The 27500-nt window shown below is 40.6% G+C and overlaps 1 protein-coding gene across 7 annotated transcripts in view; it reads right to left on the bottom strand.

Annotated features, from left to right (window-relative positions):
- Macrod2 (mono-ADP ribosylhydrolase 2) overlaps positions 1 to 27500 on the bottom strand; it is a 1935542-nt gene that overhangs the window by 171702 nt on the left and 1736340 nt on the right. For all 7 annotated transcript variants that reach the window (XM_021155700.2, XM_029471903.1, XM_029471913.1 and 4 more), the window contains exons 10-11: positions 8219 to 8263; positions 149 to 232 (exon numbers count right to left, since the gene is read on the bottom strand). In XM_021155700.2, the coding sequence (XP_021011359.1) occupies positions 149 to 232; positions 8219 to 8263 (129 nt within the window). The remainder of the gene's footprint in view (positions 1 to 148; positions 233 to 8218; positions 8264 to 27500) is intronic.

Below are 27500 nucleotides of genomic sequence, written 5' to 3'. Positions count from 1 at the left end.
TCATATTCACAAAAGATACTGAGCATAATTAGGAAGGCATAGTACAATTATTCTGTGGCATTTTCAACCCTTGAGAATACCTAACTTTGGAAGTATACACATAATTTACAAATGAAATGAAAGCTTGTCATCAAGGCACAGAACCCACCTTCACTGGAGTCTTTTGAACTTTCTGGTTTCTTTGCTTTGCTCTTCTTGTGGGGTGGAGAAAGGCCTTTAGGCTCTGGCCCTTCTGGAAGTACAAAGATTTATTAATTCTTAGTTAAATATTTACCAGTAAGGTTCAGAATGTGTTAAAATTTAAAGATGTTTCTCCTTAGTAACCTCTGCCCAACACACACACACACACACACACACACACACACACACACACACACACGCACGCACTTAATTAAGTCTTGACTATAGATCCATCTGTAAATGTGGCTGAAGTAAATTTTGGCAAGGAGCTTGGATTTTTCATTCTACTACACAGACTTAAACTTAAGCTCCAGCATCTTTCTGTAGACATCATTAATGATTCATACTAATGTCAAATTATACACAAGAGCTTTATTAAAAATTTGAATAATTCTCCCCAGGAAGTCCAGGGCATTCTGCTTTTTATTTCATGGCTTAGCAGGTGCCATTATACCTTTCTTCTTAGTCCTCAAAGGAGGGCAAATGAAATACAATGTCACCCCATCTTTTGAGGTAACAGGAGGACTGGAAAAGATGCTGCTTCTATTTAAGAGGCTTCTTTTGTAATCTAGAATCTAAGCAGATCTCTCATATGTCCCCAATTAAACTATTGTGTTTAACAACTTCCTCAATGTTTTCTTCAATCTACCCACAGGGGCTAGTAAAAACTGAAGGGAGCTTGACAAAACATCTCTCAGTCCACCCCCATCTGATTAGAATGTTTGCCAGCTCTGAGTTACATATTCAGCTTCGTCTTCCTCCTGAGCTCAGTGTCTTCTACCTTCCTGGCTGGGTGGCTTTTGTTTGGGGCTGGATATCTTCTATGGCTTTCCCCTTCCATTTTCAACCCAGTAACAACTCCTTCTTCACTCTAAGACTAGATGCTCTGGCCTATGCCAATGAACTCCTCAATACTCTATCTTCCTTTTAACTTTCATTAATGGGGAACCCAAGAAATCTATTTTCTGGGATCCTGGTACTCTTTGTGGGGTGACTGGGGCCTCAACTAAGGTTAGAGTCATTATCAGCTGACCTTCTTCCCAGGTCCTAGGTCTCAAAGGCACGCTTACCATTACTCCATGCAAGGCTTGGGGCTTAAGTGCACTACCCTCCAAGGCCTAAGGGTTTCTCTTCACTAAACCCATATCAGGAATCTCATAACCTAAAAGCAGTCTGAACTACACCTCATGTGGACCAACTTCTCTCTGTGGTACTCCATGTCTGGATGGCATTGCATACTATCTACCAACCAGTTTAAACTAAAACCTAGGTATCACCATCCAAACCTAGGCTCATCTTCTGCCCACACCAACTAATCTTGCCATCTCCACCCTAACATATCCTAGACCCATCTATTAGGAATTGTGCTGGCACTCGAGTCAGCAGAACCTCCTGGCCTTCTGTGTCTCTAGCCTTCTGCTCTCCTCTTCTGAGAACTGTGCTTCTGCTTCTCTACACAGTGAGCTTTGAAAACATGAATCAGATGCAGGGTGCTCACCTGTTTGAAATCACTACTTAGGGTGAACATCCTCATCTACTTCTGCTCTAGAACACAATGTGCCATGTGGCCCTGTTGGCATCTATAGTTTCATCTTTCATTTGCCTTTTGTATTTCCCCCATTTTTATTTTATATTCATGGATGTTTTAAATGCATGTATGTCTGTGTACCATATGTGTGCAGTGTCCATAGAAGCTACAGAAGGTGTAGGGTCCCCTAGAACTAGAGTTACAGATAGTTGTGAGCTCTGCCATATGAGTGCTGAGAATTGAACCTGGGGCCTCTGGAAGAACAGCCAGTGCTCATAACTGCTGAACCATCTCTTCAGCCCCTCTTTAATTTATTTTTATGTTTGAACCACAGTTAGGCTGATTCCTGCCCTCAGGATTTTTTCTGCTGTCTCTACTCCAGTATCTCCATCACATTTCTGCCTACTTTGGATCATTTTGTTGTTGTTGTTTTACTTTGTTTTCCAGGCTAAATTCAGTCCTACCAAACCCTCCCTAGAAAAGCTTTCCCTAATTCCATAATGTAAAACACCTATCAGTGAAGCCTTTCAAAAACCCGCCACTTGGATCTGGAATTATCTTGCTCCTTTGTTTATGTCTTTATTTGTACATTTATATACACATTCAACCAACTCTAAATTCTGTGAGCAAAGGGCACTTCTCTTTTCGAATCCCTCCTGTATCCTTGGCGCTGAGCAGTACAGTGAGAATTTCATTTTACAGTCTATTTTATTTTTGCTTCACTGGTCCTTTCTTTAAGTCTAAGATCTAATAGGTCTATGCCTAGTTCTTATACTCTCAGCAGCTGTTTGCTCATTCCAGAATTCTAAAATTATACTATGGAACTATGTCTAACTAATTTTCCCCCTTCTCTCTCAATTGTTAAGAAAGAAACAGAACAACAATTAAAAAAAACATCTGATAGAAGGGCTATTACAAATTTTGGCATCACAGTTTACAAAGGTTTGGGGGCACGAGCGAGGTTTTATGTGGTCACAAGTCAGTCATGGCTGAGGTTATTATGATGGCCAGGATGAAAAATATTGCCAATGACTGCATTAGTGACTTCTGACTTCTGTCACAGGTGTGACATGCTTGCTGACCCTCTAGAAGGTTTCAGCAAAACCAGAAATGAGGTCTTTCAAACAGCTCATTGCGTACAAATATCCAGTCCATGGAGTCACAAAGTGGGCAAGGTGACATTGTGATCTCACCATTAGAGGATCTAGGCCACTGGACTCTCAAGAGTGCTTCTGTCCTGGGGCCAGGTGAGAATCTCAAGAGATGAAAAATGCAACTCCAAACCAGGGCTGCTTACACCAAGGGTTTTGATAATTGCATTCCAAATTTGTGATTTCCCACCTTAATAGAAATTCTTATGGTCTAGGGGAGATTTTTTTCAAAGACATCTGCTTGCCTACATTTAAAGATATCATAATACTCCCAAATACTAACATTTTCTATCATAAACTGCAGGTGTTTGGTGGACAAGGGAGCATGCTGCATATAAGGGCATGGGGGAAATTCATGAGTATTTGATCATTTCTTGATGCCCACGAGATGTTCAGGTAAAAGTCACCGATAAACATGACCTCTGTGCAAAGGTTTCTACCTGAGGCTCAGCAGGAGAGTTACTCCCTCTTGCTCTGAAGGGAGCTGAAGAAGCTGATTTTATTTCTCTTTGAAAACAATGCCATGGGCTTTCTTGGTAAGCACTGTTTTAGGTTGCCTGCTTCTGGCAAAGGCTGGACTCTGGAGCCTAGCCCTAAGGATGGCTACCTCCTACCCTTATGGTTACCCTTCCCCTCCCCCAGACAAGCAATATTATGACACTTGATGTAGGTAGAGTTCTGCTGGCTCAGACTGGTCCAAGTAAAGAGTGTGTGGCTGTTGAGATGGAAGGACATGGGGCAACCATTTGCCATGCTGGAATTATGGCTGATTAAAGGGCTAAAATTTCTAAGTGTTTAAGCCAGCTTGCTTCTTTTATGTCTTTTATGTCTTACGTCACCTTGAAGATCTATCAACTCTATTTGAGGTTCTTATGCCTCCATTTGCTCTTAGGGTCTGGAGACCAGAGCAAAAACTTATTCTCATGCATTCTGGGGTAAGTCAAACTTGGATTCAAATTCTGGCTGCACAATTTAAGCAGCAACTATTTGAAGCCTCCATAATGAAAGTTTTCTTTGTTGTATGAAATAAACTCATGCATGTCCAGTGATCTGCATAGGTGAACGCCCAGTTGAAATCAGGTGTGCTAAGAGGTGTGCTAAGCCAGACCTGAGCTCCCTCACATCAATCAGTTGTGCTGTCTCTCCCTCAGCTCTTTCATTGGTAGCTCTGAAATGTACATGGCTGATATTATCCCATCTGCAGAATCATTTGAAGCCTTCCATCAGAACTCAAACCACTCAGAGAGCCAGGTGAGAAGCACTTCATTGAATTTATATATAGCATCTGTTATTAAGTTGAGTAACTCAAGTAGCCCTTCGTTAGGTCAGTTGTATTCTTAATCATCTCTCTAGTTTTATGACCTCTGTCAAAAGAGGTGATGCATGGTGGAGGGAAGGCAGAAGTGGATGGTCTTAGGAGGAGGCCTTGGCTCATCTTGCAGGCCAATATACAAGGACTGTGAGATTAGAATAAAGTCAACCTGCACACCAATGTCTGGCAGAGCCAGCTGGAATGCTATGGACCATCTGGTACACGCATCTCCCATGGTTTCAACACTCAAACATTAGGAGATGGAAGCTAGCTTCCCACATCCATTCTGTCGTGTCATCATGGGCCACTGAGTCAGACTCATCCAGATGCTGATGGCAGAACTCTCTGGAAATCTGATTGTACTCGAATCAGAAATGATAGTACTCCAAACCTCAAATGCTGATTCTAGCTTGTGGAGTCCTCCTGCCTTTCAATAATTTCTTAAAATGAATCAATGATGTGGATAGTTAGCTAACTCTACTTAAGAAGTCAAGTGCTTTTGCCTAGAAATGTGTACCTGTAGCACTGAGGCAAATGATCCATGGGAACATAGGCTGGCTGAGAAGGGATGGTCCCTAGAGCTGAAGATCCTCCAAGGACACTTCATGTAAGGCAATGAATAAGAATAACTAAGAATAAAACTGGTCCCGAGCAACTTATTCTAGAGCAGATTTTTTAGAAATAAGACAAACTCTATGGACATAAGAATTGAAGTTTCTCACTGACACCATTGCACACACTAGCAAGATTTTGCTGAAAGGACCCTGATATAGCTGTCTCTTGTGAGACTATGCCGGGGCCTAGCAAACACAGAAGTGGACGCTCACAGTCAGGTATTGGATGGATCACAGCGCCCCCAATGGAGGAGCTAGAGAAAGTACCCAAGAAGCTAAAGGGATCTGCAACCCTATAGGTGGAACAACAATATGAACTAACCAGTACCCCCTGGAGCTCGTGTCGCTAATTGCATATGTATCAGAAGATGGCTTAGTTGGCCACCAGTGGAAAGAGAGGCCCATTGGTCTTGCAAACTTTATATGCCTCAGTACAGGGGAACGTCAGGGCCAAGAAGTGGGAGTGGGGGACTTTTGGGGTAGCATTGGAAATGTAAATGAACAAAATAATTAAAAATAGTGAAGAAAATAAAATAAAATAGAATTGAAGTTTCTATAAAAAATTCATCTTGGGATTTACTTTTCACAAAAATCAAGCGACATTCTTGTCTTAGAGAATGTTTTACACTCTCCCAGGTACAGATACTGGGACAGTGTTTTGAGTACAAGTAGATAATTTGAGAGTTTATCTCAGGAAGTATTAGAAAAGGACTACAGAATCAAGGTAAGAAAAGGAAGACAGAAAATTCTGCATACATTCATGATAAGTCCTAGCATGGGCATCATAGACTCAACTCTATTGGAGACTACTTGGTGAGGGTATAGAATCAGGCTATTTAATTTCCCAGCCATATAAATATTGCCAGTGAGGACTTAAATGTGCTGGCTTAATGTGAACTGAGATATGGATACAAAATATGCATGGACGTCAAAGATTTAGTATTAAAACTTAGACACAGTATGTAACAGAATTTCTTTGTTGATTACATGTTGGAATGATAATGTTTTTGGATGAGTGTGTTATATAAAATTTTACTAAAGCGAATTTTATTTATTTATTTTAATGCAAGTACTAGAAAATACAAAATTAAATATGAAACTCATATATTTCTACTGGACCATACTAACTACAGCATAACCTAAAACTTGTCCCAGATATGTCTTAGGTGTGTGTGTGTGTGTGTGTGTGTGTGTGTGTGTGTGTGGTGTATCTGGAGATTGAATCAAAGTCCTTGTACAAGAACTCTCACTGAGGTACACCCCCTCCACAGGAATCCTGGGAAATCAACTTTTAGCCCAGAGGTGGTTGGAGAGCTACTCTGGAGAACTAGCTCACCAGAATATTGGGTTTTCTTTCATGAATAGAGAAAAACACTCAGCTGGGGGCCATAAAAGCTATCATTAGAAAGTTTCCATCCAGAGCCAAGAATAGGTGCTGAGGGAACATAGGCAGGGAGCCAGGAGCTGCTCCTGCAGTCTCTCCTCTGCTCCCTCCATTCCTGCTTGGAACTTTCTGATACTTCATCTACCTCTATTAGCTGAGTCCATTGCCTTTGTGGAGAGAAGGAAATCTTACAAATCAGACATGTCTTAGACTGGAGAAGAATAGAAAAAAGGCATGGGTTATTACTCCAGTGAGCTTCTAAGAAGGGAGCAGATGTTATTTCTCTATGCAGTGAGTGGGTCACCACAAGAGGGACAGAATTAAACAAATGCAGAGAATGTCCATTTTAATCAACTCTCAGTCAATGAGATCCTTGACATCAGTATCTGAAGCTCTGTTAAATGGAGCTTCTCAGACAAAGATTATCAGCAGCATACTCAAGACTAAAATCTTTCAGATATCTGTTTTAAAATTTGAAGGCTGACCCCATTTCATGTCAAGAGCATTTTGACTATTGAAATGGAGAATACGCTTCTCTTAATCATATAATTAGCTCCATGGATGAGAAAAAGACAACAGAAAGTAACAGCATAGTGTAGCTTTATAGAGAGCTAAGCACTGTGAACAGCATTTAAGGTATATTATCTCATTGAGTCTTCTATGTGAAACAATATGGTGAGGATTATTGCCCCAGAAGTGACCCATGAATATGGTAGAAGAGCGTTAAAAGTTAACAAATGGTGTAGCTAGAACTGCATTCAAGTCTATGGATTAATGAATCACTGGTTAAGGACACACTGAACAGCTCCCTTAGGCCAGAACTTATAAATTTAGCCAACAGGTTCCTTTGGGATCCTGGTCTTTCTTGAATGGTTGGGATTTATCTTAATAATGAGAACTGTAAGTGCTATGGGATATTCATCAAAGATAGCCACAGGGACAATTGAGGTTTCATGAGCAGTGAAGAACCACCACCATGTAGAATGGAAGAAGTGATGTTATGTGATTTCTTTTTTTTTTTAAATTAGGTATTTATTTCATTTACATTTCCAATGCTATCCCAAAAGTCCCCCACACGCTCCCCCACCCACCCACTCCCACTTCTTGGCCCTGGCGTTCCCCTGTACTGAGGCCTATAAAGTTTGCACATCCAATGGGCCTCTCTTTCCACTGATGGCTGAATAGGCCATCTTTACCTTCCCTGTCAGAGGAGAGGTATCTGCCCGGCCCAGGAGGGAATTGCCAGAACAGCAAATATCTTCAACAAAATTGTTATGTGATTTCTAAACCTTGACATTGGGGAGGTGAAGCATCTCCTGGGCTCATTGACTCCTTCAAGGTGAAATCAGCTGGCTACCATGTTGGAATGCCTTCTAGATCGTCCAGATCTCTTTGTAGAAATTCAGAAATTGCCCCCAATAAGGCTTCTGCTCATAGCTGAGGCCAGTCACCATCCAGGCAAGAAGATAAGAATTTCTGGAAGACCCTAGAACCTGTCTTTTTGAGACCCAGATCTTAGAGAATTGGATGAGTAAACCTGCTTTGCTCTGGAGTTCCTCAGCCACAGCTTATCAGCAAAGCGAACTGTTTACTTGAACACAAAGATGTGGTGGTGGTTTACAAATTGCCTCACTATGCTAACAAAATGTCTTTCCTTCCTTCCTTCCTTCCTCCCTCCCTCCCTCCCTCCCTNTTCCTTCCTTCCTTCCTTCCTTCCTTCCTTCCTTCCTTCCTTCCTTCCTTCCTTCCTCCCTTCCTCCCTTCCTCCCTCCCTCCCTCCCTCCCTTCCTTCCTTCTTTCTCATTCTCTCTCTTTCATTCTTTCTTTTTTATTTTGTTCCTTTACTCTTGCAAAAACTTGAAAGTTAGTACTCAAACATAGTAACTATATTTGCCTAAAAGTTACTATGGCTGCCTTCCTATTTTACGATGTTGAACACACATTTAAAATGTTATATTTTCTTAATCTTATTCTGTCTTTCATTAAAAATTATAGGATTTGAATAAGTTCCCTACGTTACTCCAAGTAATAAAATTACAATCTTATTACCTGAATCTTCTTTCATGTCAGCATCTGTTCCTTCATTGTTATCATCTGTTGGAAAAGGAAAGATAAGACTCACATCAAAGTAAGAAACAACAGAACTGTCCAGTTTGACTCATCGAATAACAAAAGAAACACAAAAGGAGAGCAGAGAGCAGTACTAGAGCAGCCATTTGTTCAGGATCATCATGTGGAGCTTGAAGAAAGTGCACTCTTCCAGCAGAACCTAACACCAGAGGTTACATTCCTGTTTATGACAACATATAAGGACCACAATGTGTTTTATTTATACAAAGTATGTGTGGTCCCATTGGACATTTTAATTATTTGAAAGTGTTACCCACAAACTTTAAGTCCCCTGAGTCTACACTCATGGACAGCATGTGTGCAGTGCTCCAATGTCAGCACAATGGACAGACCCACACCAACATATGCCACCTGCTCCCACAGACTCTACTGGTGGTCTCCTTCCGGTTCAATCCCCTTCATTTCCCAGAATAACACCTTCTAAATGGACAGAGATGTATGATTCATCTGCACTATGATGGCATGCTTGCCGGGTTACGCTCGTTTCCTTTCCTCTTTCTCCTCTACCCTGCCCCCTCTTTGTGTGTGTGTGTGTGTGTGTGTGTGTGTGTGTGTGTGTGTGTGTTGAGAAATGGTCTTCCTGTGTAGCCAAGGCTGTAATAATGCCATGTAAAAAATTCTCTCAATCCTCCTGCCTCAGTTGCATACTACCCTAACTACTTACTCCTATGAACTTACAGCCTGCTGTGTCTCTTCTTGAATGCTCCTTATATCTATTACCTTGGTCTGAATGTGTGGAATCCCTTTATTTGTTGAGTCTTATCCCCAAAGTCATGATCTTTGAAAAATGATTATATCACCAAGGTGGACTCCCTGATGAATGAGATCTGTTGCCTAAAGGAAGAAGTCAAGTTGAAGCTCAGTCTTTGCTCTTCCATTAAGGAATGGAGAGAAGGTACTATGTAAGGAACATGGGCCATAGCAGGCTCTAGAAGTGGCATTCTGGCCTGTGGGAAATAAATTTCTATTTTATAGGCCTCCTCATTTATGTATGGTGTTTTCTCACAGCAGCCCAGGCACTAAATTAGAGTCAACACCCCCATGGTTGTTCCCCCTGCTTACTTTACTGCACTCCATTCTAATAATTCCTCTGAATTATGTGTCTTGGAGGTTTCCCAGTAGTTCCTTCTGTTTTCTTTCTTTGACATACTTTCCATTCACATGTGGCTGCCAGCCCAATCTTAATACAGTTTTACTCTGGTCTACAGCCTCATAATAACACTTCCCCCCTACCCCCTGTGCAAAGAGAAAAACTGATTCTGCCCTCTGATACTTAAGGTCAACAATATCTGGTTCCAAGTAGCTTCCTTACCCTGTGACATTTGTGTTATCACCTAGACAGATCGCAACATTCAACTACTCTCTCTTTCCTCAAGGTATTATTGATGTTAGTATATTTTATGTTGCTATAACAAAATACTTGAAGTGGGCACTTTACAGATTCAGGAGGTATATTTAGCTCATGGTTTTGGAGGATAAAAGTATAAGATAGTGCGGTTCCATCTGTTCAGGCCTCTGAACAGAGCACCACTGGCTATATTACGATATGCAGATGGTATTACTAAATAAGCACACACACACATTAATAGTAAGAAAGATAGCAGGAAAAGACACAGCTCTCTTTCTCTATCCTATAAGTATAAAATCTGAGCATTAACCCAGTCCTGTGAGGACCACATTAATGTCTTTCTATGGTAGTGCCCACATGATCTGATTATCTGTAAAATGGCCTAGAATTTTAATGGCATTAGATTGAAGACCAAGTTTCTAGAGCACAGAACTTTGGAGCATAATCTATAGTATTTTTCATTACCTTCCTCTATCTGCCTTGTTCCTGATAGTGAATATCTGTCTCTGTCTCTGTCTCTGTTTCTGTCTCTCTCTCTCTTTTCATCTATACTCTTTAAGTCAAAGTTTGCATTTTCTGATGCAGGTTCAACTGAGATAGACAAGAGACAGCTGAATCAGAAAGAATGTCTGTGACTGTTTTCCAGACCATCTATTTGATGTAAGTTTGAATTAACTGTATATTTTTCATGGATCTTATTTTCACTGTCTTAGGAAAATATACTTTGGCCAGGCAGTGGTGGCACATGCCTTTAATCCCAGCACTCAGGAGGCAGAGGCAGGTGGATTTCTGAGTTCGAAGCCAGCCTGGTCGACAGTGAGTTCCAGGACAGCCAGGGTTACACAGAGAAACCCTGTCTCGAAAAACAAAAACAAAAACAAAAAAAATTTCTAAGGACATCTGAACTCAGGTCTACCTACTGGCTCTTTAGCCCACCTATTTATTAGATATATAGTTTTGGAAAGTTGTCTATTTTTTCTGGGTTTCAGGTTCCTCAGTCACAATGAGTGATGATAAGAATGTCTATTATATAAACTTGTTTTGAGGACTGAGTTAGATGATGGAATGCAATTTCTAGAAGAGGTATTGAAACATCATCAAATGGTAAATTGTTACTTGCATAAAATATCATGTTCCAGCACTGGTGAATGGCTCTGCCTTCCAAATACCCATGTCATGAACACTATGGGGGTGAAAGAAGCAACATCTTGAGGTCCTTTGTCTTTTCTTGGTAAACCCTGCCCTTTATTTTATGTAATAGAAAAGATAAAGACCTTTTCACTAAATGGACAAACCACAAACAGCCATGCAATGTGGGGAAAGTGACATAAAACAACACAATCCTCAGTATCTTAATATGAAAAGGAGGGGTAGTAATGCAGCCAGCTCTCCTAGAACTGGGGATGTGTGCACACACACCCAAAGCTAGCACTGAATAAGCTTTCAAAGCTTCTGATTATTTGGTAATATGACACTAGTGTTCTACTTCTGCTCATTTGGTAACTATTTATTCAGGTCTACAACATACAAGAAGCATAGTAGTCCTTGAAGGCAGAGGTCAAGAATCCCTTTCTTAACAGAAATCACCAATCAGGTCATGACAAGCAGACCGTGGGCAGAAGCAGAGCAGGAACTGACATGATGCTGTAGGTGAGCAGAGGTTCTATCACAGACAGAGAAGAGACAGCAACACCAGAGGGAATCCATAGAAGCTTTTCAGAGGAGGTAGAGGGTAATCTAAAGAGTAAGCTGAGGGTCACTGGTGATAAAGAGAGGAGGCAGCTGCTTACAAGAAAAGATAGTCTCTTTGTTACACACCCTTGTTCACTGGCACTTTAAAACACATGCATGCTTGACTTCTGCCCCCTGGGTCCTTTGCCCATGAGTTTGCTTTGCTTTCTAGAGCTGGTTCAAGAAAGTCTATATAACTAATATGTCCCAGGAGCCAGCCAGCCACGCTGGAGTAACAGCTCCCAGTAGCTCAAGCTCATCCACAAACACCCCAAGCTTGTTCCACATGGTTTCCATAAGTCTCCTTTCCTCACCCAACTCGAAACCTAGCAGTAGAATGTAAGTGCTTTAGAACTTAACCTATTGACTTTCTTTCCTTCCCAGTCTCTCTTCTTTCTCCTTCTGGTATTTCCTGGGATTACCTTCTGAGTAAACTATCCCCACATTTAGATCCTTGCTTCAGGACAGGTATTTATTTATTTATTTATTTATTTAATTTTAATCACATGTAGAGGGGAAACACTTGGCACTATGTGTGTGTGTGTATATGTGTGTGTATGTATATATATGTATATATATGTATATATATATGTATATATATGTATATATTATTTTTATATATGTATATATGTATTGATATGTATATATATGTATATATTATTTTTATATATGTATATATGTATTGATATGTATATATATGTATATATGTATATATATGTGTATGTATACACATACACACACACACACACACACACACACACACATATATATATATATAATATGAACAGTCAAAATACCTGCAGTGAAGGGGCTTGATAACCTGAAACTTATATGGTCTTTTCTGCACATCATTCTCTCTCTCTCTCTGTGTGTGTGTGTGTGTGTGTGTGTGTCAGAGTGTTTCTGGAGATTACCATTTAAGTTGGAAGACTGAGAAAAGTAGATAGTTTCCCCACACGGGTGAGCTTCAGGAAATCATAGGAGTCCCCATAGGGCAAAATAGCTGATCTTCAGTTGTATCAGGGGTGAACTTCATGGTCCTTTGGCCCCAGTGTTAGCTTGATGGCTTTCACATTTTGACAGTTTCTTCTCTGCCTTTGAATTCAAACTGAAACACTGGTTCTTGTTTTGTTTTGAGCCTATAAGTACTCAGACTAGACCAGTGGTTCTAAATTTCCTTTCCTAATGCTGCTACTCTTTAATACAGTTCCTCATGTTGTGGTGACCCACAGCCATAAAACTATTCCATTGCTATTATATAACTGCAATTTTGTTCCTATAATGAATCATAATGTAAAGATCTGATATGCAGGATATCTGTCATGACGCCCCAGGTTGTGAACTGCTGGACTAGATCCGTACCATTGGTCTTCTGGTTCGCAGGCACTGGCCCCAGAGGGGAGCTGTGCTGCAGGTTCTTGGGGATTAAGTTCCTGCCTAAAGATCTGGAGACTTGTCAGCCTCTGTAATTGCATGGGCCATTCCTTATAATAACTGCATTCCATATGTGCTTGCACAAGGTGTGTTCATCTGTCTCTGGAGAAACCCTAAGAAAAGTGTTTTAAAAATAAAGAAAAGTCTAACCAATATACCAACCTTTAAAGTTTATGATGAAAACCAGAACAGCTAAACAACTTTAGGCAGAACTATGCCCTGAGTTCCAAATGATAGCTTTTTTTTCTTTATGACTGCAACTCACTATGGTATTATATGAAAAGTTCCTTGATATTTTGGTATTTGAGTTACAATAAAAAGAAAGTACTTTTGATCTGGAAAGTACCTCTTATGGCTGCGTATTAATTAAATGGAAGTTACTTCAACATTATTTCATGCAGTGTGCTTGTTTCAGTCATGTTTACTCATATTTCTAGCAGGGCTTCTTTTCCTGACAGTAGCAGGAAGCAGAACGACATTATATAAAAGCAGATGATAGCCTCAGGAGGTAGGGAGTCATGGCACTCCAAATTTGAACATAGTTAGGGGACTGATGGAGTGTGGGCACAGAGCTCCTGCCCTTTTATGCAGTCCTTCAAGCTTCATACGTCTTTGTTAGAGGACAAAAATGCAATAAAAGGTCTCTAGCCAAAGAGATACAAATACCATTTCAAAACAGAGAGCAATCCATCAGACAGCATTGCTCTGTGTGTTCCAAAATGCCAGTTCCAGAAAAATCCCCTTCGTTTCTTAGGTGTGCATTGCATGAAGGCTAATATTCCATCGCCTCTCAGGGGGCCTCTTTGATGTTAATTTCTATTCAGCCCAGGTTCTATTCAGCCCAGGTTCTATTCAGCCCATCACTTTCCATCAGATTACCCTGTTGAGTTCTGCACAGGATACACACTTATGACTAAAGTTCTCATTTTAATAAAAATATATGTGCAAGCCAACTAGTGTCTCTTGAATAACCAGTTTGGGGAACTGTTGTCATATTCACTTCAGAAGTCCCTTTGTAAAGAAGAGGCTAATCTGATTTAGCTATATGGTGGATATCTATTTCACCTTCTCTATGGGTGACAGAATTAATATGGATGCTTCTTGTCTAAGCATTCTACCTGCTTTCTGAGAAGCACTTTGTCTCCCAGCAATAAACAGTACATACTTACAATAATTAATAAAGTATGATCTAGATTTTTGAATAACGAGGTGTATCTTCATACTCTTCATTAGCTCTACATTATTAATAGACTGTGAAAGTAGAAAACACACACAGACACACACACACACCAGATAGACAAATCGAAATACACAGATAATTCTCTTTATTCTGAATAAAGTTCTCAAACTGTAGTTTTGTCATTATCCTGAAAACTTGTTAAACATGCAAACTTCCTTCTCAACAGAGGAATCTCTAATGGCCAAGAAGCACTTAAAGAAATGTTCAACATCCTTAGTCATCAGGGAAATGCAAATCAAAACAACCCAGAGATTCTGTTTTACACCTGTCAGAATGACTAAGATCAAAACTGAAGTGACAGCTCATGTGGGATTGCAAACTTGTACAATCATTTTGGAAACCAATTTGGCTGTTTCTCAGAAAACTGATAATGGATCTACCTTAAGACCCAGTTATTCCCCTCCTGATCATATACCCAAAAGAAGTCCCACCATACCACAAAGACACTTACCCTACTATGTTCATAGCAGCTTTAATTGTAGTAGCCAGAAACTGGAAACAACCTAGATGTCCCTTAACTGAAGAATGGATAAACAAAATGTGGTATATATTTACATAATGGAGTACTACTCAGCTATTAAAAGTGATGACATCATAATATTTCCAGGTAAATGAACAGAACTAGAAAAGATCATCCTGAGTGGGGTAACCCAGACACAGGAAGACAAACATGGTATGTACTCATTTATAAGTGGATATTAGTCATAAAGTACAGGATAACCTTGCCATGAACCAGACCTGAAGAAGATAAATTGTAATCCGGAGGGCCTAAGGGAGGCACTTGAATCTCACTGAGAAGGGGAGATAGGTTAAATATTGGGGGTGGATGGAAGAAGGGTCTGGATGGGGAAGGAGGTGGGAATGAGAACAGGAGAGATGAGGAGAAGTGAGGACAGAGGGAGAGACTACTGGGAGAGAAAACTAGATTGGGAGGAGGCATCTCTAGAATGAGCTGGATACCCAGGACAATGGAAACTCCCTGGAATTTATGAGGGTGACTCCTTGCAATGGGGGATATGGACTGACTATCTCATGTGCTCAGGAAAAAATTCCAATAGAGGAACTAGGACATGAATCCAGCCACAAAACCTCAGACCTACAATTTTCCCTAACTGTAAGATGTGCAGGAGTAAAAGATGGGGCCAATCGATGACTGTCCTAGCTTGAGACCCATGCCATGAAAGGGAACCCACCACTGACACTATTAATGATATTCTATTATATTTGCAGACAGGAGCTTAGCATAAATGTCATTAGAGAGGCTCCACCCAGTAACTGATGGAAACAGATACGGAAACCCACATTCAAACTTTAAGTGGAGCTTGGAGAATTCTGCAGAAGAGGGAGAAGAAGGATTGAAGGAGACAGAGGGTCAAGGACACCACAAGAAAACCTACAGAATCAACTATCCTGGGCCCATAGGTTCTTACACAGACTGAAGCACCAACCAGAGTGCATGCATGAGGTGGACCTAAGCCCTTTGCACACAGGTAACTGTCATGCCACTGGGTCTTCATGTAGGACTCCTAAAGTGGGAGCATTTGGATCCCTTCCCCTGATTGGGCTGTCTTGGCTAGCCTCAGTAGAAAAGATGCACCCAATCAAACTGCAATTAGATACATGCAGGCTGATTGATACCCAGGGGAGCCTCCCATTTTCTGATGAGAAGGAGAGGACAGGTTGATGGGGAAGGAGGATAGAGGGAGGGTTGGAGGGAGAGGAAGCTACAAATGGTATATAAAGTAAATAAGTAAATAAGTAAATAAATAAATAAATAAATAAATAAATAAATAAATAATTAAAAATGCAAACTTCCAGGATACATTCAAGACTTCTCAAGTAAGAATCTGTGGTAGGGAAATCCAAAAACCAGGGTTTTGACCATTTTTGAATGAGATGTTTAGACACACTGCCATTCTAGATCCACTTTCTTGAAGAAAGTAGATGCTTGTCTTTGGGGACATCTGTAATGAATCTTGTGATGATTTTCTAATGTTAATGTGGCATAGTATGTGCCTAAACCAGGGCTAAGCATAGCCATGCTTGTGCTTGAAATCATCCAGCTACCATGCAGCTGGATGGATCTTATCATGGGCCATATCCACTCCTTAGATTGGCTCAGAGGTATATGTGTGGATGGAGTCTGACTTCAAAGAGGACTGTAGTTGCACAGAAAAAAGAATGCAGTGAATGGCAAAGGTACTCTAGGGAGCTATTGAGCTATCTTCTTCAACCCAAGGAAATAACCTGAAGAGTGTTATCCTGAATCCTCATCGCAGTTTTAAAGTCATTCATATAAAAGTGTGAGTCTTTCAAAGACCATCAGTTTTACACCCTTTGGTGTACATGCACACTGTATGTGCTCACAGTCCACACGCTTCTTGTGCCATTACCTCCATATTTCATTATCATTTGTTTATGGGAACCATTTGTATTCACAAAGAAAGATAATATTATTACAATAAATAACACTGTCTATGATTTCCTTGGTGTATGGGGGATACTGGGATCCTCCTAGTTCGTTAATACTTTTGATAGGCAGAAACGGCACCAACATGGACAGATGAGGGACCATCCTTACAGAGATTTAACTTCTGACATAAATTGAATACTAGGAGACACTGAATCTACCTAATGGATAGATTGTATAGAGTAGGTGAGAGGGCTGAATTTTTAAAAAAATGAATATAAGCAAAAAGGTGGGTTTTGTTTTGTTTTGTTTTGAGTATGTTGGTTGTGGGTCATCATGTGCACTCAGTTGCTATTAATGTGTCAATCTTGACTTATCAATAAAAAGAACTCAAATTTTCATTTTCAGCCAGATTAGCACACAGTGGTACTAACTACAGAATCTGGGATTTGGGAAGAGGAGAAATTAGGAGGTAGTGGACAGTTTTTGCAAGTTGTTCTGGATGTGGTGAGTTGAAGATGGCTAAGAGATGTCGAGCTAGGCCCAGGTTGTGTACTGGTATCTACAGCAAAGAGAGCTGTGCCAGATGCAAAGGCAGCAGGAAAGTAGAAGAGAGAGAATTCACTGGAAAAATGACACTTACTCAAGGATCCCAAGGGCTCCTAAGTATCATGGAAATTCATTGATCAAATACATGCCATGAGCTAGCTGTCATGGTTGTCCCATTAAAGAGGTCCTAGATCTGGCTGCAGTGGTATGTTCTCATGATCCTAGCACTTTAGGATAAGATGCAGGAGGGTTGTTACAAGTTTGAAAACAACGTAGACTACGTGGTCAATGCATCCAGGGCTACTATATACAGAGAGACCTGCTGAGAAGAAGGAGGAGGGGAAGGAGAATAGGAGAAGGGAGAGGATGAGGAGGAAGGGGAAGAAAAGAAGAAGGAGAAGAAGGAGAAGAAGGAGAAGGAGGAGAAGGAGGAGAAGGAGGAGGAGAAGGAGGAGGAGAAGGAGAAGGAGAAGGAGAAGGAGAAGGAGAAGGAGAAGGAGGAGAAGGAGAAGGAGAAGGAGAAGGAGAAGGAGAAGGAGAAGAAGAAGAAGAAGAAGAAGAAAAGACAGGAAGAGGAAGATGAAGGAGGAGGAGGAGAGAAGAGAAGAAGAAGGAGAAGGAGAAGAGAAAATTGATTATAAAAACCTCACTAAAAATGTTACATAGGAAAGGTTGAGACAGTCATATGATTGTTGTAATTCATGGAGCAAATAAGAAATAAAGAAGACAAAGGGCAGGGTCCCATGCTGAGAGGAGTTAAGTCTGTTCATATCAGTGACAGAACATTGGGGAATTTTGAGTTACTTTCTTGATTACTCTTTGTTCTTTTTTACTGGGCTTTATTAGAATTTCCTCATTCATATACTATTGCTCAAAAGAAATCCACTTTCCATACCCTTGCCTCTGTGCTTTCAAATAAAAAACAGTAAACTGTTGAAGGGTTGAAGCCCCCTACTGCAGTCTCTTTGAAAATATGACTTCATGCCCCGCTCAAAGTGACATTGAAGAAGTTTCTGTTTTTCCAGAACTTTCTAATAAGATCACACTCTACTTAGTCAAAGTGCATGTTCCCCTGTTTTCTCTGGTGTTTATCAGCATGGACAGCCCTCACTGCACACTGACCCTTCCTGAAGAGACTGATTGCTTTCTGCCCATGCCTGATGTCCATGGAGGCATTCCGGTTGCTTGGTTACAGTAACACTCCACTGGATATTCACTGAAGGCACAATGTATTTGCAGCTTTGGAGGCCCAGCAAGTGGAAATAGTACTCCATCCTAAGAAGGCAGTGAACTAATTTGTGTGACATTACTAAGTACATGCCTTGTAGGGTTCTAAACATCAACACGATCTGCACAGGAAATGTGCACAAATGTGGTGCCACGCCCTCTAAGTGATTATCATCAAGGCACTGCTCACATTCATTCACTCCAGCTTTTCTATATACTAGATGTGCCATTTGGAGAGGGAGAAAAAACAAATCAGACTGGGTAAATGGGGTTTTGATCTTGTCTTTGGTTCATTTACTTTCTCAAAGAGTACTTGTACATAAGCTTTCATCACTGCTATAGCTGATTTCTAATTTAGTCCCTTAAAAAATAATCAGATTGGCTGGGTGTGGTGGTTCTCCCTTTTATGCTAGCACTGGGGAGGCAGACACAGCTAGGTCGCTGTAAGTTTAATGCCAGCTTAGTCTACATTGTGAATTCGCCTGCCAGCTAGAGCTGCACAGTGACACTTCTTTTCTCTTTCAAGGCAGATTTATTACCTTACAGTTTATAGGGTAAAAGTTCAACAAGGATACAATTATGCTAAAGTAAAACTGTAAAGCAAGGCTTCACTGCTGCTGGAAACTGGGAAGGGGGAACATCTCCTTAGTTTTGGAGCCTATAGAAGCACTTACATGCCACAGCTCCTAGCCCTCTCTCTCCATCTTCAAATTCAACAATGTGCTATCTTTCTGAACATTCTTCTGTAAGTGCATCTCCTGTTGATTCTCTCCTCCTGTCCCCTCCAGCTTTAAAGATCCTTATACCTAACTCTAATGGCTCCGTCTAAAAATCCCAGAGAAATATCTTGTCTGCTGATTGTGAATTGAACTGAACCTCCATTTTCTGTTTTCAATATAACCTAACATATAACGTGTTGGGTTTAAGATACAGGCAACATTTTCAAGGTGGGGGTTCTCTTCCTACCTAATATACCTGGAAATTCAGGAGCACATGGTACTGTTAGAAAGAAAATCTCAAGAGTAGTATTAAGAACGATTCTATTAGAATTTAGCCAGTCTCCTAAATGTTTTGGTTGATGAATCCATTATTTTTTACATAGTAAAAGACCTCCAGTCTTTCTTTTTTTCTACATTTTTTATCTGTATTTTAAAAAAATCCTGAACTACAAAACTATTTGCAGCATCTATTTAAAAGAATTGAAGTCTTTAATATACAAAGACATCTCATAGACCAACAAGTGAAGGAGGTAATGCCAATAAAAAATATATAGGATATAATCAGTACTTTTTGTACAAGAAAATTGGAAATCTAAAACTGGGGAGATGGCTCAGTGGGTAAAAGTACTTTTCACACAGCCTATGTTTGGTCTCTGCAACCTATATGAAGATAGGAGAAACAAAACTAACTCCACAAAGGCCTTCCGACCTTCATGCATCTTCCATATTACATGCATGTATAAACACACACATGTCTGCATGAGTGTGTGCCTGAGTGCACACAGGCACACACACACACACACACACACACACACACACACAAGAAAATTAGAAATAAGTAACTGAAAATGAATGAATCAAAGGGATAATAAAAAATGTAGTTTCCCACTAATTACCTTATTTAATATAGAAAAATGATAAATAAACACAAGACTATGCTCCACTGAGAAGAGCAGGGGGAAAGAGAGTTCTCATTGGCTGCTCATGGGAATGTAAAGTAGGTTGTGTAACAGTAGGCATGGCTGTTTATAGTTTTATCCGTAGAAATGGAAATCCCTGCAGTTGTGTAATGCATGGCATTTATCTACAGGGCTGCAAACACAGTGAGCAATTTGAGAACTCTCAGCAAAAGTGTCTTACTGTTGAATACATTTTGAAAGTACAATTTCACTTTTTAAAAATATTGAAAATAAGGGAGAGTGTGAATATTTATCCATAAAGATGGTACCCTTCAGTGGCAAATACAAAATCGGTTGCAAAAATAATCCCATTTTTGGGACAAGGCTTTGAGTAAACTTTGGGTCCACTAAAATAAAACAATTAAAAAATATATGATGACAAGAGAAAATGCTCATTATCTGTGTTGAGTGACAGAAAGGAGAGAATAAATCAGAATTTCTGGTTGTATACATTTTGTATTTCTAAAGACCAGGAGGATATATAACAACATAGGATTGCTTTCTGGATTACAGATTAGAAACGAGTGTGTATTTTCTTTTTGCTTGTTATGCTTTTTAAATAAAAACATGTGTGATTTTTGTGTTAAGAATGTGTATTTTCTTAGAACAATGTTCACAGAAGTTAAACTATGTATTTTACATTTTTATTAAGCTGCAAACAAATATATAAATATATATATTTTAAAATCTGTGATCCTTGGTCTACACACCTGTCTGAGAAACTGTTTACAATGCTCTCCTTGCATTGGCTTTGGCCTTATTCATTCTTGCATTTGGCAAGTCTGAAAGCCAGAAAGTTATACCACATGTACAAAGCCACAGATCTGAGATTTTACCAGCTATTTCTGCTGGTGATAATCCCAACAGATTTTCCCCATATGCCACAGATGTTTGACTCCCTGGAAATGGTCACTAGACCTTGATTATGTTTCTCTGAAACTGCTACCCTGACATCAATGGGGCCTTCAAGTCTCTGTCTTTTAAACATTAGGTTGTCAAGGAAAAAGAAAGAAAGCCTTACTGGCTCGTGTCAGATGCATTTCATTGTTGTGCTTGAAAAATTGATCAGAAAGAGGACAGGTGAAGACCCAGTGTAACCGGAGGGATGCCACTTATTGGGGGCAGAAAAGTAACTTCAGGATTGCTATGGGGAGAAGCACTGTACAGTAAGAAGGCTTGAGGTCAGTGACTTTGCCTCCTAGCCCGAGGTTTTACAGCTTCTGTCTGCTGCCATCCCTATGAAGACAGGTGCTGTATCTGTGACACTGGACTGATGTCAAAAGTCCAGCTTTTATGTCACGGGCAAAACTAAACCTTTTGTTGTTTGTTTATTTGTTTGTTTAAGAGTAGGTCTTAGGTGAGCCAAGCTTGCCTCTGTCTTGTGATACTTCTGCCTCATTGTCCTGAATCCTGGGATTAGAGGACTTGCAGCTTAATTCCTGTTGCATGTGGGCGCTTCTCTATTTACGATGGGTTAGATTCTGATGGCCTCATTACAAATTGGAAGAATTTCTAGTTAAAATGCATTTAACAAATCTACCCTACTAGACACCATAACTTGACCATGTAGTTCACTTTGGAACATCAGTAATGTCCACTCAGCATGGCAGAGCTGATCAGCTGTTGATGCTCAATGCCATTGCTCAACATGATAAGAAGAGGACAGCATCAGAATTAAAAACTTGAAGTAAAAGTTCTATTAAATGCATGGCTTTTTTTTCTTTTTTACCTGCATAAAGTCAAAATGTTGAACAAAGATAGATGGGAACCGTCTACATAAAATCTATTATGCCTCTTCTTAACTGAAGGATGTCTCTTCCTAATTGGTAATTTTGAGAAGGTTGTACACACACCTGTAAAAGTAACTTTTATTTGCTGTAATAATCATTGTCTTCAAGGCTTCCTGCCTCTGTCTGTTAACCTAGACCTAGACCTGGAAGCCTCTAGACTTTACAATCTTATCTACATTTAGAATATTTTCCTTCTCTTGAGATCTGCTGCTGAATAAGCTTACCCTTTCTTACTCTTTTTGAACTCTAACTGGCTGGTTCAACTCAACTGTTCTGGCTCAAACTCCTCTCCAAGCTGACTGACTCAATCTAGCTTCTACCTCGGCCTCTCCTGAATTGCTCTGTTTGGTCTGTCAGTACGTTCTATTCCTTCTAAGTCTCTGGTTTGTTCTGTCTTCACCATGTCTAGCTTGTTCTCCCCTTTCAACCTTTCTCTCTCTATTCCAGTAAAACTTCCTCCTTCCTCTCTCTGTGCCACAAGTAGTTTCCCTTTCCTCTCTTTTCTTGTGAGAGTTGGGCATATTTTATTCTCTTTTAATCTTTTTCTCTGATTCATCACTTTGTCTGCTACTTAATTAGACATCACTTTCTAACATGGGGGCTTCCTTCTACAAACTAACTTTACCTTCATTGTTTGAGATTAAAGGTGTGTACTACTGGAGTGCCTGTTCTTCTAGCCAGAGATGTTAAAGGGTTAAGCCACAACTAGAAAGAGTACTTTTAAGTAAATTTCGGGGTTTACAGTGTGATCAAATGTTCTGAAACACATGCCTTTCAGAGATTCAGAAACTGGAAACAATCTTCCTGCTTGGCTTCACCTTTTTTTCTAATCCCCAGGCCACTTGCCCTCTCTGTTGCTTATAAAACACTAGATTTTTCTTTTCTGCTCCAGTTCACACCCTTCATGAACTTTGTCCCCAACAAACCCCTACTCATAGCCAGTTTGCCTTGAATTCCTGATGACCACAATGACAGCTATCATACTCTATGCCCTGCTACCACCATGTTCCAAGTGTTCTTACCACCCTTGCATCTTCAAACCTAAGACCTGTGTGTGTGTGTGTGTGTGTGTGTGTGTGTGTGTGTGTGTGTATGTGTCACAGCAAATGGAAAGAATTTAATCCATCTAGACACAAGCCTCCTAGAAAGGCATCAGCAAGCAGACCCCTCTGAAATAAAACCGATGCAAAGGTAAAGATACTCAACATCCTGATTGAGAAGAAGGGCGATTGCAGCAGGCATAGCTCTTAAGCCTTAGCAATCTGGACTCTGTATGCTGTTCCAGGGAGCTGCCCTGCACACTGTACGTTTAGGATTATGTGGAGGCTCTGCCCACCAGACAACAGTAGTCTTTCTTCTCTCACATTTATGAAAGACAGAATTATCTCAAGATGCCCCTCTAGGACAAAATCATCCATGGCTGGAAATCACTGCAGTTAATGAATGTAGGCCTTTCCTAACTAGGGCATCTGGGGTAGGTCTCAAGCTCTGAACATCAGGACTCATTGACAAAAGTTATAAAAATTTCAATTATGTATTGTTATATGAGAAAAATTAGCAGCCTTAATTTCTTTGGTAAGATGTGCACTTGACAAAATTTGACTTCCAGTTCTCCACCAGAAACTCTCTTCTTTCCTCTTCGAGTTAATGGAAAATATACACGATAAATTCTACACATTTTAAAATATGAACCTTTCATATAAAGAACAAAGAGATTCTGAGCTGAATCACAGAAAGATTATTTGCTTTAGGCCATATAACATTGCACTGTAACTATAAATTATTTGCAACTGAAGTGTATGATAATTCCATAAAGCTGCCATATTCTGCTTCCAAATAATACCTCTGGAAGGAAAAAGTCAACTGTGCTTCAGCTCACAGCAAGAACTCAAATTGTTATGGAAATCTTTGCAGAGTTCTCTTCTTTGCAATTTCCTTACATTTTTCTGATAGACACTGTCATGGGCTCAGTTATGTTCCCTCTAACATTTGATTAAATGTCTCATACCCTGTACCTTTGAATGAGGTACTGGTAAATTCAGTTTATTTTTGGACATAGAGCTTTAAAAGTGGAATTAAGTAAAGTGATGTCATTAGAGTGAGGACCTTTTCTAAAGTGGCCAATTTCCTTATACAAAGAGAAAGACCAATCGCAGCCACTCAGAGGGAAGGCCATATGAAGACAGGGGTGGATATATTGCCGTGAACATTCCCACGAGGCCTCAGAACATGCCACCTCTGCCAACATCCTGATCTTCAACTTCCAGACTCCAGCAAGGTGATAACACACAGCCTGTTGGTCAAACCATTCACTCTATGATGCCTCATTTCTGCAGATGATGTATCTTCTCCATTGTCAGCCTGTGAGAGCTTTTGCTTCCCCTTTGCTTCTTGCCTGACACGTTGTCTGATGATCTAGAGATAGGTAGACTTTGAGATGGCTGATGAAATACCAGCTTGATTCATTAGGAATGTTTCCATGAGTGCATTTATGGATATTGGAAGAGAAGCATGGTGGCTTTCAGAAGCAACGGGCAACAAGCCATTTAAGGATAGGGCTTCCTTAGTGTTCTGAACACATCCTGTCAAGAGACCACAGACTTCTCTGCCTATGCTGTGGAGAGGACTTGCCTATTACCACTTGGGCAGTGACAGATGCTGGTCTCAGCTTGAAATATATTGCTGCCTCCCAGCTGCACGCCACAGTTTATTCAAGTATGGCTCATTTTCTAGAACTAAAAAGGAGAGTGTCAGGTAATAAAATATAGAAACTGACTTGCTATCCATTCTCAGGCCTGCCATGAGCTGTCTGAAATACCACCGTGTGCCATCACCTTTGGCTTACTTAAAACCCATATGCCAATGTGGGTGTTTGCTATTTGTTTCATTGTTCCTTAGCCTACAGACCCCAAACCAAACATACCTCACAGCTGCTGGTCCAGGTCAAACTGAAGGGTTCACAACAAAGTCTCATAAATCATTTTCCCTTTCATGAATGCTCACTTGAAAAGAGCAAACCCACCAACTGCCTGAGAATGACCAAGGGACACCAAGCAAAGCCTAGTCCTACCTCCTGTCTACTTAAGTACTCCCACTTCTCTCCATGGTCATCTGAGATGAGGGGACCTTAATTGAGAAAATGCCTCCAGAAGAACAGGATGAAAGCAAAGCCTGTGCGGTATTTTCTAAATTAGTGATCAATGTGGGAGGGCTCAGACCACTGTGGGTGTGGGCACCCCTTGGCTGGTAGTCCTGGGTTCTATAAGAAAGCAAGCTGAGCAAGCCATTATGAGCAAGTTGGTAAGCAGCAACCTACCCCCATGGGCTCTGTGTCAGCTTGTTAACATTAGGTTCCCACTCAGCCTGAGCTCTTGTTTCAGCCTCCCTCAGTGAAAAATTATTTGGGATATGTAAGCCAAGTTAGCCCCTTTCTCCCCAAGTTACTTTTGGTTATAGTGTTTCATCACAACAAAAATAACTCTAAGATACCATCCATCTGCTCCTGAGATCCCTGCTGTCCTAGCATCTTTCTCTGTACCCACAGCCCTTCTGTTCTTGAGCATAGCATATTCCTATTGTTTCTTATATTTTGATTTCATCCCTTGCTGTACCTTACCATATACACAGAGGTTATCTCGGATTAGGGCCCCTCTAAATGCTGACGAACTGAGAAAGTGAGATGGGTAAAGGTGCTTGCAGCCAAATCTGATGACCTGAGTTTAATTCCTGCTTGAACCCACGTGGTAGAAAGAGACAATTGGGACTTCACCGAAGTTAGTCTGCACAGAAGAGAGTGTGCACCACAGAAGCTGACAGCTTCTGGGACAGGCGGGAGCCACAGAGCTTCTGAGCAGCAGCGCCCTTTTTGGGCCCCAGACATCCGGCCACCCACCCGGCCAGAGGACAGGTGTCTGCCCGGCTCGGGAGGCTTTTGCCTCAGGATCGGAGGGAGCCATATTGGTTCCAGAATCTACTGAACTTAGTCTGCACAGGTGAGAGTGTGCACCACAGAAGCTGACAGCTTCTGTGACAGGACAAAGCAACACAGCTTGTGGGAAAGGTCCTGTCTTGGGCCTTCATCTTCAGTCAGGAGGAGGTCCAAACACCAGATATCTGTGCACCTTCCCGGTAAGAGGAGAGCTTGCCTGCAGAGAGTGCTCTGACCACTGAAAATCAGAGGAGAGAGTCTCCCAGGTCTGCTGATAGACAGTAACGGAATCACCAGAGGAACAATCTCTAAACAGAGACAATTATAACAACTAACTCCAGAGATTACCAGATGGCGAAAGGTAAACTTAAGAATCTTACTAACAGAAACCAAGACAACTCACCACTATCAGAACCCAGCACTCCCACTTCGCCCAGTCCAGGGCACCCCAACACACCTGAAAAGCTAGACCCAGATTTAAAGGCACATCTCATGATGATGGTAGAGGACATCAAGAAGGACATTAATAACTCACTTAAAGAAATACAAGAGAACCCTGCTAAACAGGTAGAAGACATTAAAGAGGAAGCACAAAAATCCCTTAAAGAATTGCAGGAAAACCAGACCAAACAGGTGATGGAATTGAATAAAACCATCCAAGACCTAAAAAGGGAAGTAGACACAATAAAGAAAACCCAAATTGAGGCAACACTGGAGATAGAAACCCTAGGAAAGAAATCTGGAACCATAGATGTGAGCATCAGCAACAGAATACAAGAGATGGAAGAGAGAATCTCAGGNGCAGAAGATTCCATAGAGAACATTGGCACAACAATAAAAGAAAATGCAAAATCCCAAAAGATCCTAACTCAAAGCATCCAGGAAATCCAGGACACAATGAGAAGACCAAACCTACACATAATAGGAGTGGATGAGAATGAAGATTTTCAACTCAAAGGACCAGCAAATATCTTCAACAAAATTATGGAAGAGAACTCCCTAAACCTAAAGAAAGAGATGCCCATGAACATACAAGAAGCCTTCAGAACTCCAAATAGACTAGACCAGAAAAGAAATTCCTCCTGACACATGATAATCAGAACAACAAATGCACTAAACAAAGATAGAATACTAAAAGCAGTAAGGGAAAAAGGTCAAGTAGCATATAAAGGCAAGCCTATCAGAATTATACCAGATTTTTCACCAGAGACTATGAGAGCCAGAAGGGCCTGGACAGATGTTATATAGATACTAAGAGAACACAAAATCCAGCCCAGGCTACTATACCCAGCCAAACTCCCAATTACCATAGATGGAGAAACCAAAGTATCCCATGACAAAACCAAATTCACACATTATCTTTCCATGATTCCAGCCCTTCAAATGATAATAACAGAAAAAAAAATACAAGGACAGAAACCATGTCCTAGAAAAAGCAAGAAGGTATTCCCTCAACAAACCTAAAAGAAGACAGCCACAAGAACAGAATGCCGACTTTAACAACAAAAATAATAGGAAGCAACAATTACTTTCCTTAATATCTCTTAATATCAATGGACTCAACTCCCCAATAAAAAAACATAGACTAGCAGACTGGCTACACAAACAGGACCCAACATTTTGCTGCTTACAGAAAACTCATCTCAGAGTAAAAGATAGACACTACTTCAGAACGAAAGGCTGGAAAACAATTTTCCAAGAAAATGGTGGGAAGAAACAAGCTGGAGTAGCCATTCTAATTTCTAATAAAATCGACTTCCAACCCAAAGTCATCAAAAAAGACAAGGAGGGGCATTTCATACTCATCAAAGGTAAAATCCTCCAAGAGGAACTATCAATTCTGAATATCTATGCTCCAAATACAAG

This window comes from Mus caroli, chromosome 2 (genome assembly GCF_900094665.2).
Source record: "Mus caroli chromosome 2, CAROLI_EIJ_v1.1, whole genome shotgun sequence".
Taxonomy (NCBI): Eukaryota; Metazoa; Chordata; class Mammalia; order Rodentia; family Muridae; genus Mus; species Mus caroli.
The sequence above is the reverse complement of the archived record's forward strand: the minus strand, read 5'-3'. Positions and strand labels throughout refer to the sequence as shown.